Source organism: Diceros bicornis, chromosome X (assembly GCF_020826845.1).
Source record: "Diceros bicornis minor isolate mBicDic1 chromosome X, mDicBic1.mat.cur, whole genome shotgun sequence".
Classification (NCBI taxonomy): domain Eukaryota; kingdom Metazoa; phylum Chordata; class Mammalia; order Perissodactyla; family Rhinocerotidae; genus Diceros; species Diceros bicornis.
The window spans coordinates 10077691-10092002 of record NC_080781.1 but is presented as its reverse complement, the minus strand read 5'-3'; the positions used below and the strand labels follow the sequence as shown (position 1 = coordinate 10092002).

At 43.3% G+C, this 14312-nt stretch overlaps 1 protein-coding gene across 1 annotated transcript in view; it reads right to left on the bottom strand.

Moving 5' to 3' along the window:
- FRMPD4 (FERM and PDZ domain containing 4) overlaps positions 1-14312 on the bottom strand; it is a 530865-nt gene that overhangs the window by 83699 nt on the left and 432854 nt on the right. Inside the window, exons 3-4 of the mRNA XM_058535435.1 lie at positions 8486-8646; positions 4030-4132 (exon numbers count right to left, since the gene is read on the bottom strand). Coding sequence (XP_058391418.1) covers positions 4030-4132; positions 8486-8646 — 264 coding nt within the window. The remainder of the gene's footprint in view (positions 1-4029; positions 4133-8485; positions 8647-14312) is intronic.

Sequence of the window (14312 nt, the reverse complement as noted above, 5' to 3'; positions counted from 1 at the left end):
TTAGTGGCTAAGAAAATGGGATACTTTATTAAACAGAAAGGGAATTCATCTTGTGTAAGATAGAGACATTAAAACACATATCGGCTGAGAAGCCCAATAAAAAAGAGATTATTTTACAAGAGCTAAACTTTTAGGTTAGTACACATATGGCAGACAGATGAATAAACTGATGGGAAAGCACAGGAAAATTTTCTAATGCATGAACTTTTCATTAGTGAGAAATACATTATTTCAAAATTCTGGTTTAATGAGTTTGAAGGTATCGGCTGCAATAAGAACTCCACAACCCGCTATATTTCATCTCCGTGAATTCCACTGTGTCGTTGAACTTAAATTTATTTAGATAAAATAAAGTACCTTGTTATTTTTATAAAGATATACTTATTGCCCTGAGATTAAAGGGAATAAGTTTCAGGATTACTTGTTCACCATCTCAATAGCATCCAGGGCCTATGTGTTTTTATCACTAGCAAAATTCCTTCAAATCTGACAGTGCCCCCAAGTGTTCACTGTGGGGGCTCAATGCGTTCAATGTCTTTCTTGAGGAGGTCTGACTTGAACAGACATCACTATTCACAGTAGCGTAGGCGGTAAGCACCCTGAAGGCTGGGCTTTGTCTCATCCATCCCTGTGTATCGGGTGCCCAGCTCCGTGTCCTGTATATGGTAGGTGCCTAAAAATGTTTGATAAAGGAGTGAATAAAATGAATGTTTTCTGAGGCATGGATTCATTAGCTGATATTCAAACTTGCAGAAGTTAGAGGTGAAGGAGGGTTGGGAGGAAACCATCTAAATGGGTAGTTTTCAAAGTGTGCTCTTCAGAGGCCACTCACTCACTAGCACGTTGTTATTGAGCACCTCCTAGGAGCCAGGCATTGTGCTAGGTCATGGGGACACGGCAGGGGACAACACAGACAAGGTCTCTTTTCCCATGGAACTTAGGATCCAGATTACCTGATTCTACAACATCAAGCTACATTCTTGATTTATACAGTGTCCTTGTCACATATCAGTGAGACTTCAGCAAAGGGACACTCAGATCACATTCTAAAGTGAGCTGCAAACAAGTGGGATACCCCAGAACTTTCTAAGAGGAAGTACAATGTGATCTGCTACTGCTAGCCACCACCTCCTCCTCTTCCTTTCCTTCCCCAGTTTACGTAAGAAGACTGGACAGGGTGGGAGAAAGGAGAGTGTAGTTGTCAGAAGGACTGTGATCTGGTGTGAGTTTACTTCCTCCTCTCTGCGATGAGGTCAAATGGACATCTTGAAGAGATGCTGGTCTTGCTGGTGACTTATCCAAGAGGTCTGGTCAGGAAAACCAGCAGCAAGAGGGTGAAAGAGCCAGAGCCAGGCCTCCTATGCACGGTACTGTGCCGTGGGGTGGCTCCTCTGGGGTCCCTCCTTTCCTGCCACCAAAAAATTCACATATGAGCTTCAAAGGAGAGCCAGCATGTAGGCACCAGGGACAGGATGGGAGTGGGCAGCGCATGCTAGTCAGAGGAGCTGCAGTTCCCCAAGAGAGGGCCCTAACTGTGCGCAGTGACGCAAGAAGATCTCAGCTCTCTCTTCTTCCCCCTCCTGACCTCCACCCCAGAGGGGCCAGGCCTTGAGGAGGGAAAGATCGTTTTGCGTACCTGGAGTATTTCATGATGTTTGAAAAGCATATACACTTACCATTTTAATCCATTTCAAACACCAAAATTTCTTTATCAAGTATGTGGGAATCTTGCAGTAATCACAAACCCATTTTGAGAGAAACTCTCTGTGTATAATTTTGGGGTTTTAATCTAAATTTGATTTAACCAAAGAGAATGTGATTGGTTACCTTAATATCTCCTAAAGCAGGGATTGGCAAACATTTTCTATGAAGGTCCAGATAGTAAATAGTCTTTGTGGGCCACAGGTCTCTGTCACAAGTACTCAACTCTGCTATTATAGAGAGAAAGCATTCTTAGATAATACAGTATGTAAATGAGGTGTGGCTGTTTTCCAATAAAACTTTATTTATGGACTCTGAAATTTGAATTGCATATGATTTTCATGTGTCACAGAATATTCTTCTTTTATTTTTTCCAACCCTTTAAAAATTGGTAAAAATCATCCTTAGCTCCTGGGCTGTCCAAAAACAGGTGGCAGGCTGGATTTGGACTTCGAGCTGTTGTTTGCTATCTCCTTTTAATTGGTTCATTTATTCAACCAATATTCATGGAGCTCTATTACATATAAAGTCCCATAGAGACTTTTATATACAGAGATGCCATTTTCTTCCATAATGCATTAAACCAGAAGGAAAATATCTTTTTTGGAAAAAATCTTTCTAAGTGCCCCTGGAAGGATGATTGCCAGGAAATGACCACACTTTTAGATAGCTTTTTCTCCATCTCTGTCCTGCAGCAGGCAATTCAGTCACAGCAAACCCAAACACAGATATTTTATTTCTTCTATCATCCTCCAGGCACAGAAATCAATAGGACTGATCACAGAAGCGTGTGCTTAGGGGAAAACCAAATGACCGTGTGACCTGTCATCAGCCCAAACATGGCACTCCCGGATGCAAACCTATATAAGGCTCCAAGTCGGCCTGAATGAAGTATGTATGTCCCTGCTGATAGCTCCACGCACCTCAGGAGAGAAGTGGTTCCAAATGGTAATATTGTGGCTTCCTCCCCAGGTCTGTAAAATACAGAGTCACTCCCCATTCTTGCATTCCTGGTCCACACAAAGATTGGAGTTGTTCCCAGGTCTTGCTCCTGATGCAGGGTGAATCTGACATGAGCCTTAATGTCCGCTCCTTGGAGACTTGGACGCCCCATGAGGACAGGCATGACTTTGCCAGCCAGCTGTGAAGGCTCCATTATATTAGGCCTAGACTAAAGTAGGGTGACCACCTGTTCTGGCACTAAGAGTTTCCCAGGACACGGGCCTTTCCATGCTAAAACTGGGATGGTTGGTCACCCTAAAAATGAACACCCTCTATTTCGATTTCTCTGTCTTCTTACCCTTCTCCCAGCTCTTCTAAGCATGCATGACCACCCAGTGCTTCTCTGTGAAGCAGAAGCTGCACTAGGCTTGGGAAAGAAACTTTCTCTGGAAAACCCCAGAAACACTCCACCTCATGCCCTTCTCAAAGTACAGATCTACTTTTTGTTATGAGAGAGCGTAAATGTTAGAAGATCCCCTTCTCGGTTTAAAGGGTTCTGACAGCATTAGCTTCTGCTTCAATCTTGCTTGAAAAATCGGTTTAAAAAAGGCAAACTTCACACACCCGTTATCCCTCAATACCCTCACAGCATGAGTGGATCCATTCATATAATAGGCACAGCTTTGTGTGGAAAACTTCTAAAGACCCCTTTTGCCCTAAATGCACTGTGGGAGTATAACTCCAGTGGGCTTCTAAGGAATTCTTGACCAATATTTTAACAGCTCATAAAATACATTTTCTGGTGCCCCATTAAGAATATCACATAACAAATTATTTACATCTACGATAAAACTAAACCAATCAACCAAGCACATTTTTAAACCATCCTAGCTTCGACCTAATTATCATTTTGCCTCGGTTGATGATTTCAAAATTCAGTAATGAATCACTCAGCCAAGTATGAAAAATCAGTGAACTGTATGTTTGTGTATCCGTGGGATTATGTATCTAAAATTACTCATTACTTAAACTGAATTCAGGTATTGCATTTTGATCTCCTTGATTATGGAATATCAATGAGTTGGTAATTTTGGAAGAAAAAAATGCAACCTTTGGATATAGCAATGGAAATAGTCAAAAAATTTTCAGGCTGAAGCATATGCACCCTGAATGTTAACAAAGAGTGGGCAAGTAGGTGTTTTGTGATTATGGAGCACTTGTTTTTATATTAGAGGTCAGCGTGACCAGCATGTCCGAGGTGAATGTATGAGCTTGTGTTTCTGCCATAAACTAGCCCATAGGAAGCCCTTCCTCTGCCAGAGGAGGTCTCAGAGCTGTGCAGCAGCCTTCTCGGCAGGAGGAGGCACAGGAGAGTGAGTCACCCACCTGACCAGGTCGATGACCCGTTCCCTCGGTGCAGCGCTGACCGGCTCATCATTAATCATTACAATCTGATCTCCTGGGATCAGCTTGCCTTCCGAGGGGCCACCTGGAGAGAAACAAGAGTGAAGCGCAGGTAAGAAGACAATTGCCAATCCATCAGTAGCCTCCTCTCCCCGTCATGGATTCACTGGGAGCAACTGCTGCTATCAGCAAAAACCAAACCCAACCACACCTGGGCGTTCTCTACATCAGAGCTTCTGAACACTGGCTGCACACTAGAAAGACCTGGGGAGCTTTGGACCAGCCCGAGACCCAGGCTACACCCCGGCCAATTAACTCAGAATCTTTGGAGGTGGGACTCAGGCATCAACATTTCTCTAAAACTTCCCAGGCAAGGTTGAGACTCAGCAGCCTCGCAGCGCTTCTCACACTTTCACTGGCATATGAATCACCTGGGGCCTTGGTACCCTGCAGACAGACTCAGCAGGTTTGGAGGACTGCAGGATGGGATAATGCATTTCTCACAAGCTCCCAGGGGCTGCTGATGCTGCCAGTCAACTGACCACACTTTGAGTATAGAGGCTCCTAGAAGAAGGTATTCTCCTCACAGGTAGCCAATCAGTTGTGTCGATGCCCTGCAGCCAAACTGCAACAACCCGGGCACAGGGGGATTTGAACAAAGTTTGCGTGTATTTACCCATTACAACTAGGGAGACTGCACCCTATGGGGCATCATAAGGCAGGTCAATAAGAGGGTGTTAGGAAGGACTTACGGGATTTGGCCTTGTGTTGTGTGCTCTGGGGGAGAGTTCAAGGAAGCGGGAGTTTGCTCTCTGGAAGTGGGGGTAATTCTATCATGAGCATCTTAATAATTCTTGCCTAAAGGTGGGGGAAAGGAAGCAGGGCTAACGCTGGGACTGGGAAAGAAGCAGCAGTCACTCGTATCAGCTGGGAGACAAGGGTGTTGGGTCATTTTGTGGTTTGGACTGTGCTTGGATGTTTGCGTCTGCGCTCACATGTGATTACAGAGGACTCTTGTTTTTGTCCTGATCCATCATGTCACAGAGTTGCCTTGTCCGATGTGGATGTTCAGTGAGATTCTTCACAGTCAACAGGAGAGCACCCAGCCGTGAGTGTCTGCCAGCTCCCGGATGTCCGGAGCTGCTTTTCTCTTTCAGTTGTTTTTCCAAGGAGGAGGTAGGGAGCTAATATTTGCTGAGCATTTAATATGCACCAGGCAATGGGCTAAATGCTTTGTCTAGTAAACTCACTGAATACTGTAATCCCTTCCATGTAACGAGATAACTGAGGCTCACACAGGTCAAAGAACTGGCTGGAAGGGTAGGACTGGATCTCAGCTTATGTCTGTGGGCTCTCCCAAGTTCAGAGTGGCCAACATCTCTTTTGAACTTGCTCATAAAATTAAAAAGCTGGGCACTGCCAGGTGTCTTGACACACAAAGCCACACAGCGTGAAGCACACATCTGTGTTAAATAAAACCTATAAACAAATACTTCAATTATCTGGATAATTATCTTTCAAATGTTCTCGCTATTACTTTATTTAGTAATTAAAATGAACACTTCACACCCAAAAAGTGGAACTCAAAGTAATTCAGTTTTTCTTCACCCACCCAGACACTTGGCATGTGTGTCACTCAAGCTGGACCATAAACTTGTCTCCTTTCTGGGGAGTAAGAGAGTGGGGAAAACCTCAGCATGTCCCCCTTTCAGTGACAGAGAATCTTCCTTTCAAGATGTGGGAACTGAGATTCATAAGGAATTCTGAAAAATCATTTGAGAGGCTTTTTATAATTATTGGATAATGTGCAAGCAATCACTCAAATTCAAACATGGTTAGAAATCAAATGCTGGTCAAATACAGAAAAATTTTCAAACTAACTATTTGGATGATGGATGTTAACTACTCGGATGAGAAAACCACTTGCAGATTCACAGGACACATCCTTACATTTGACCTATGCCTTCTGATCAAATGGAATATTCTTGGTTAATCAAGAATTCTGGAGCAAGCAACACACTGTTCCTTCCCAAACATGAAGCAGTGGCGTGCTTTAGAGGATTGTCTCGTGCCCTCCGCTCTGAAGGCTGGGTTGTCTGGTATAGAAGATCTGGTCACACCACTGGAATCACTTGGGACTTCAGTAGAGACATTGTTATGACAGTTTATTTCACCAGCATTTTCACCAGCATACAAATGACTGGAAACAGTACTTTTGACCTCTGTTTTCACGTTTTTCTACTCTTCTCAAAATTGTCTAACAGTAGGTATTAGTGTCTGAAGCTAAGGAGAGTTGAGGGCAAGGAAGAAAGAGGTCGAAGGAACAGTGAGGCAATACAAGAAACTGCAAAACAAGACTTGAACCTCCAGTCAGCTGCGGGGAGGACACACTGGAGAATCTCATAACCAGGGATGTTAAAATGTCCCACCACTACAAACGAGCATGCCAAATGTGATCCCATTTAGGAAACAATGTGTACACACACACATATAATACATTATATATATGACACATAACGTATGCATATGTATGCACAGACCTGCCTAGTATACACATGCTCTCTATGTGTGCATTAATGGTTAGGTTAGCTCTCGGTAGTAGGAGATCAGCTGATTTGTTTTTTTAACCTTCTCCTCTATACTATTTACATTGTATTTTTTTACAAAGCACATGTATTATTACCGTACAAAAGCAACAAATCTCTTTTATTTTGAGGATAAAATTCTCAATTGCGTCAAGCTCAACAATCGCACACACAGAACTAAAATATGATTGATAGCTAATGAAATCAGAAGCTCAGCAGGCAGAGTAAGAAGTTGTGTGGGGAGGCAATGGTAGGAGAAAAAAGGAAACTTATTCCCTGCACAAGTCTACAGCGCTTGACTGTATTTGCGGTGCTTGCCCTGGGGCATATTATGTCAAAATAATGAAAAATGAAAAATGAAGTCAACTTAAAAAATCTATACTAGCTTACTAGTTGGCTTTCATTTCCTGTAATTGATAGACTCATTTGGCCAAATATTTTAGAATTTAATAATAATAATAATAAACATTTATGGGCTAAGTATCTACCTGGCACTCTTCTAGTGTATTTCATTCTCTCCCCAGCCCTAGAAGGTAGATACTACTCTGATCCTCATTATCCAGATGATGTAGAGAAGTTACATCACACTGAAATGCAGGGGAGTTAACACAGAAGCTAACTAATTTCATAAGGGGCAGAGGCAGGATTCACACCCATCAAACCCCGGCAGTCTGATGCCAGAGGCTGTGGTCTCGACCGCAGCACTTTACTAACTCTGTTACTGGTTTGCCGAATCCTGGAGGGAAACAGCATAGAAGAGAAGATCCTTTTGTGTGAAAATAAATCCAATACAAGTCCATTAAAATCAATACATAAATACACATAAAAAATAAGAAAAAGAACAATGTTTCTGGAAAGGCAAAGGCAGCCCACTTCAGGCAGTTTCATTATAGTCCCTTATATTCAACCGCGTTGATGGTGGAACATCTGTATACTCTATTGGGAATGACTGAGGCAAAGTACATCATTTATCTGATCATATTGTAGAGTTTAAGAGATTTGTCATGCACTGTTATCAGTCAGTATTTACTGTATAACAAACCACCCCAAAACTCAGTAGCGAGTCCAAAAATCATTTCTTATCTTGCTTATGGGTCTTGGGGATGACCACAGATTGGCTGATCTAGGCCAGGCTCAGCTGGGCAGTTCTGCTTCACACTGTAGATCAGGCTGTACTTAGCTCTAGGCTGCAGGCTGGCTGCCCCATGTGTTCATTTTGGGGCTCAGGCTGAAGGGGCAGCAGCCACTTGAGGGAAATTCTTCTCATGGCCATGGCAGAAACCCAAGAAACAAGCTCAAGTGCACGAGCATATTTCAAGCCTTTGCTTATGTCATCTTTGCTAACATGCCATTGACCAAAGTCTCTCACCTGGTCCAGCCTAACAGCAATGGGGTAGGGAAATATATTCTGTCTCTAGTGGGAAGGGAGGGGAGTGCATCTTTGTAAAATCATCCATCCATCCAAATGACTAAATTATTCTACAGTAACTTAAAGACCACTTTTTGCTTTTTTTCACTAAGGAGTTCATCCTGAGCTTACTGAAATACAGTACAGTGCCTGCCTCTTATTATTTGCCTTCATACATTAAGAAGTGGGTCATTTCCATGGTTACAAATGATAGATCAGTGTTTTCCTAAGTCAAGAGATATGATGGATTTGCCAGTTTAAAACCTATTTTGCAGAGCTATTTCTGTCCCTCGAGTGGTCTGACTCTATCCAGGTGTTGGAAAAACTCAAACAGCCTTCACAGCCTGAAACAGAACAGTATAAAACTAATGAAACTGAACAGTGGTCCTTCTGGAGGGGGGTGGCAGACAGTCCTCGAGGCCAAGGAGTGGAGTTGGGTGCTTACCTGGTGTTACTGAGCGAACGACCACTGGCTTTTCACTCCCTGCCACGAAACCAAATCCCAGCACGGGGTCCCTCCTCATTTCCACCTTCCGTGGAGCCGGAGGGATGATTTGGCAGCTCTCTAAGCGAGGGTCATCAAATGGGAGTGCCTGTGTCATGTGACTGTGGGAAAAGCACACAGAAGAGAAACGAGGCATCAGTGTATGTGTTAGGCAATGGCCCCACAATTGCATTCTCTCTACTTTCGAAACCTTCTAGTCTGTGTTTGGTAGAGAGTGGGAAAGATGAGGGGAGACCCACAGTCCTGCTTCTAGCTTGGCCTCCTTGTTCCTTGAAAACTCTAGGCCCACTTCTGTTTTAGGCCTTTGCACTGGCTCTTCCCCCAATCTGGAATGCTTGTCCTGCAGATATGTGTATGGCTCACTCTCTCAAGTCTTTGCTCAAATATGACTTTCTTAAAGAGGCCTATCCTGACCACACACTTTAACATTGCAACACTGCTCCCCATACCCAGATCCCTGTACCCTCTTCTACTTCTTTTTTTTTTCCCTAGCACTCATCACTGCTAATGTGCTGTGCAATATACTTATTCTTATTGTTTTGCTCTCCACACTCGAATATAAACTCCCCAAGGGCAAAGAACTTCATTTGATCCACTGATTTATCCCAGGTACCTAGAACAGTGCCTGGCACGTAGCAGATTCTCAATAAATAATTCAATTAATAAGTAAAGACAAAGATATTTCTTTGTGGAAAACTATCCAATTATAACTGATATGCTGAGAAAGAGCCTCAGAGGGTTATGGACATTTAGTAAGTAAAAGCTAGTGCTTCTGGTTCCAGTGAAATTGAAGTGATGGGGATCATTTTGGTGGTGATAGGTTATCTTGGCGTCCAATACATTCCCCCTTTCCAAAGAAGTTGAGAAATTAACTCTTGGCCTTTGTTTTCTGGAGAGATTTTCAAATGATTTCAATGCATCTTTTTGTTAACACCTAAACTTCAGAAGTCTTATCAATAATCTAAACTTGAAATGCATATAGCATTCAAAAATTTCCAAAATGCTTCCACACATATCTCATTTGATCCACAAAACAACCTTGAGAGTGAGGGAGCAGAGCAGGTATTATTATCTGCATTTTCCCAAAAAGGAACTGAGATCAAAATAGCTTATTGTCGCCCATGGCCCATGGCTGGTATGTCAGAGCACTGCGTGGAGAACCAACTCCGTGACTCTTAATGAAGTCTTCACTCATGCATATTATCCAAGATAATGGGAAGAGTTATTAGTTTAGAGAATAGTTATTAGTTTGAACATTAGAAATCTCCTTAAAGTACTATTAGCAAGATTATTTCAATGACATGGGATTAATTCAATTTTTTCTCCCTCTAATCTTCTTCAATAAGTTAAAAAAAGATCATTTTTAAATACCTTGAAAGATGCTACTCTATATGCCATCTGGACAACATATTGTCCAAATGTAATAAAGACAGAAGGAGGAATCCTGGAGTCCTATGTCATTAATAGGAGCTAAGAAAAATCAGTGAAAACTCTCCAGGATCTGTCCTTTAGACATATATCACTGACTAGGAAAATAAAAGTTTAAAATCCCTTTGAAACAGAAAGGAAATGTCTTTTCGATTGAGTGGCTTGTGATCTGGAACACTAGGAAAAAGAGAAGTGTTAGTTGAGAACTAACACGTTGGGCGCCACGTGCTGACACTCATCTGTCATCTTCTTTCATCCTCAGAACCCCTATGATGGAGGCAGTCTGACCCACCACCTCCTCTTTGCAAATGCCGAGAGAGGAAGAACAACTGGGCCAAGGTCACACTCTTCTCAGGTGTAAGGCAGGCGCTATTCACACCAGGTCTTCTGATGCTAAGTGTCATGCACTCGACCAGCTAGATAATTTGCAAGGACAGTGCAAAATGAAAGTTTGGGGCCCTTCGGTTCAAACACGATTAAGAACTTGAAGACAGCAGAAGGTGAAACCCAGCCCAGGGCCCTGAGCGACTGCCTGGGTCACATACTCATGAAGCTGGCCCTGGTAGGGTGCTATGCCCAACGTTCCACCACCATTCTAGAAATGTCCAGGCTCAAGAGTTGTGGTGTTATAGGGTCAAAGGGGAAGGACTGTCTTATGTGAAATTGCCAGTGTTTTTCTGGACCCAGAGATTAGATATGGCTACCATGGTGGGGCACATGCTTGGGATGAAGCGAGGTGGGCAGACCTCAGGTGGGCAGAAGGTCACACGGAGATGCCTGGCAGTCCAAAGGACAGAACTCAAGACCCTGATTACACCAGCAGAACCAATGCAGGGTGAGCCCCAGTGTCCAGGGCAGAAGCCTCAGACAGGGCCCCGGCCTGGGAGGGACTGAGATACAGGGAACAGGTGGGGAAGTCAGGGCTGGGAACCCGGATACCAGGAGGACCTCTGATGCTCCTACAGTGGGCCCCACTGGGCAGGAACTTGACTCTCTAACATTGATCCCTCACAGGCCTGAAACAAGTATGGCTGTGTGTACCTGAGGGGGGAATGGGGCCACGGAGGTGTAGACACTGTTCTATTCTCTTGTCTCCTCTGGAAGAGAGCTCCAGCTCAGGGCATGCTGTTCTCAAGCTACCTTTGGAGATGAGTCTCTCCTTTTATCCCCAGATGGAACAAAGCAAAAAGGGAGGAGAAATCCACGTTTTTAGCGCCTAGCCTTGAACTCTGAGTTTGCACCCTAATCCACAGAAGACATATTCTAAATGAGGAAGGTTGTAAAAGTGAAGTGACTTGCTAATGGTCACATGTGTTGCAGAACAGAGACTCGACCCCTGGTTGGCATAACTCTCAATTCCAAGTGTAGAGAGGGACTGGGAAAGAATTTTCCCCCTGCTGTTGCCAGTTCTGTGAAAAGCTTCCAGCAGTGCTTCCCAAACTTCGCTGCACATTAGAATCACCTGGGGAGCACCGAAAAGTCCTGATGCCCAGGTTTCACCCCAGACCAATCACATCAGAATATCTAGGGGTGGAACCCAGGATTAATTTTTAAAAAGATTCCCCAGGTAATTCCAAAGTGCAGCAAGGTTTGGGGACCACTCACCTGCCCAGGGAACGGTGGGTTCCAGTATGCCTTCTAGAGAATAGGAAAAGGGGACACAAATGATGTCCCTGACTACCTCCTCGAGCATCCATTGCAAATGTAAGTTAAAATATTTAAAGCATTTGTAGCTTAATTATCCTCTTTCCACTACATGATAAATAGTTTCCAATTTTTAATTCATCATTCATTCAATGACTATTACATTATTGTTTTATTAATACTTGACATTTATTAAACACTAATTTCATGCTAAGCATTTTTCAAAATGCTTTCCATATGTTAGTTCATTTAATTCTCCAAAACAACTCCATAATGCATTCATTTATTAATTTAGTCAACAAATATTTATTGAACGCCCACTGGCTTCTCAGTTCTGGGGATTCAACAGGAACGAAAATGGAATAAAAAAATAAAATGTTCACTCTAGTGTTCAGAGACAGTGAATAAACTAATAATTTAGTAAAATTTATGGCATATCAGGTTATTATAAGCACTAAGGGCAAAAATAATGCAGGGAGGAAGGGAGGATAGAGAGCTGCTGGGTAGAGTGCTGCAGTGCAATATCAGGCTCGGGGAAATGTCTGGGGAGGAACATTTCAAGCACAGGGACCAGCAAGTGCAAAGGTCCTGAGGTATGACGTGTCTGCAGAAAGCGTGCCTGAGGGGCAGCCTGGAGGCAGGGGGGATGGAGAAGATGGAGGCAGTGAGGGAGTGGTAAAGAAGCGATGGGGGGGGGGGTTACAGACCACACAGGCTCTTGCAAGGACTTTGCGTTTTGTTCTGAGTGAAGCAGGAAGCCATTGGAAGGTCCTGAGTGGACAAGGGATATGATAGCTGAAGTACAGAGAACAGAAGGAGGGGGCACTTGGGAGAGCAGGGAGAGCCATTCAGGGCCCACTGCATCAACCCTGACAAAATGCCATGGTGGCTTGGAGCAGGCTGAGAGTGGCAGAGATGGCAAGAAGTTGTTGGGTTTTTAATATATTTGAAGCCCACTCTGACAGAGCAGGGGCGGGACTCCCACTCTGGAACCTTCTTACTGCACACACCAGATGTTCCCAGTGAGGACGGACCTATGAGCATGTTGTCTAACACAAGTCCTGTGTCCTGATGCATCCAAACCACAGGAGACATTTTCTCTTCAAGGAGCTAACACTTTCTGGTTTGCCCAAGAAACACACAAATGCCCAGGTAGAGGGCGAACATGAGAACAGACGTGGTAGTTTGGCATGAGACTTTGGAGCCAGACTGTGTGGATTCCAGTCCTGGCCCCACCACTCCCTAGCGGTGTGACCTGTACATATTACTGCATCACTCTGTGCCTCAGTTTCCTCATCTGGATAATGGTGATAATAACCTTAACAATCTCACAAGATAGTTGTGAAAATTAAAGGAATGAATATGTGGAAGCACTTAGCAAAATGTCTGGCACATAGTAAGCACTCAAAAAGCATTAGCTGTTATTTTCATCTCTTGAGCTCAGTGAATAGAAAGGAATAGGTTTCAGATATTATGAACTCATGCAATCTTAAAATACAAAAACAAACTCAGTAACGTTTCAAACCCCTACAGCCCAACTCTCGGAGAAATGCCTCACAAATCCTAGGTAAGCTCTGAGGCCTTCAATTCAAAAAATCATATCAAATGCAACGACACAGTAAACACAAATATAAATTGATATACACGAGGCAATACTGTACCAGACCTGAAGAATAAAAGAAGGAAGAATAAAATCCAGGCTCTCCACCGACTGAATCACTGTCAGTAAGTTTTCCTCGGCTGAGTTACCAGACCACTAAGGGACTGCTGAGTCCAGGGCTGGGGAGTGAGCCCAAGTCATGGGGAAAATGAGAAGCACTAATTATGTTCTAAGGGGTAGACAGAGGAGCAGGCTCTTTCATCTCAGATGCTGCCATCCTGCGTCAACAGAGAATCTGACGTTGGTCCATATCACTTCATTGGCATCATCATTTTCTTGTCCAACAGGTTGTATTTTCAGAATAAATTATCTAAAAATAATCATCCTCTGTCTCTTTTCCAGTAAGAATGGATCCACACTAAAATGTTCCCCCATGAAACATCATCGTGTTCTTTGTATTAAGGCAAGCACTTTTTGGCTCTCTCCTTGCATTATTTCTTATAAGGATGCTTGAGTCCTTTTATAACGAGCTGAAAAAGCAACATCTTTTTACCTGCTGAACATGCTTCAGTGAATTCTGACGCTGAGACTAGAAGAATACAACAAATGAGCTACACAAACTTCCACCCCCTGCCCCCAACCTTCTCCAAAAGACACACACAGATAGGCCAGGAATCCATGACCTAAAAATCCATGGTATATTAATTGAGATGGAAAATGTATCCATCAAGATTGAATGAGCAATCTTCCCATTTCTGACAGATTCATTTCAAAAGGAATGATGGTAATCCTGCTGCCTAACTCCCCATAACAAAGGGAAAGAACTTTCCTTGAACTCTTGGAGCCTTTCTTCCTCAGCAAAAATAAAAGACTGATACAGCCAATGTATCATAAAGAATTACTTTGACTAGTAGAAAGTGCCCTGTTAGAAAACCTAAAGTAATTCCAGTTTTCCCTGCACTCATTATAGCCAGCGAGATCCTTTTTTGGAATACGTGCTGAGTGGAAAGATTCTGGAAGGAAGACTCAAATTTAGAAGCCATTACCTTTGGTGTGGAGTTAAAGAATCTAGGAAGATGGTGGCAGGTGGGACAC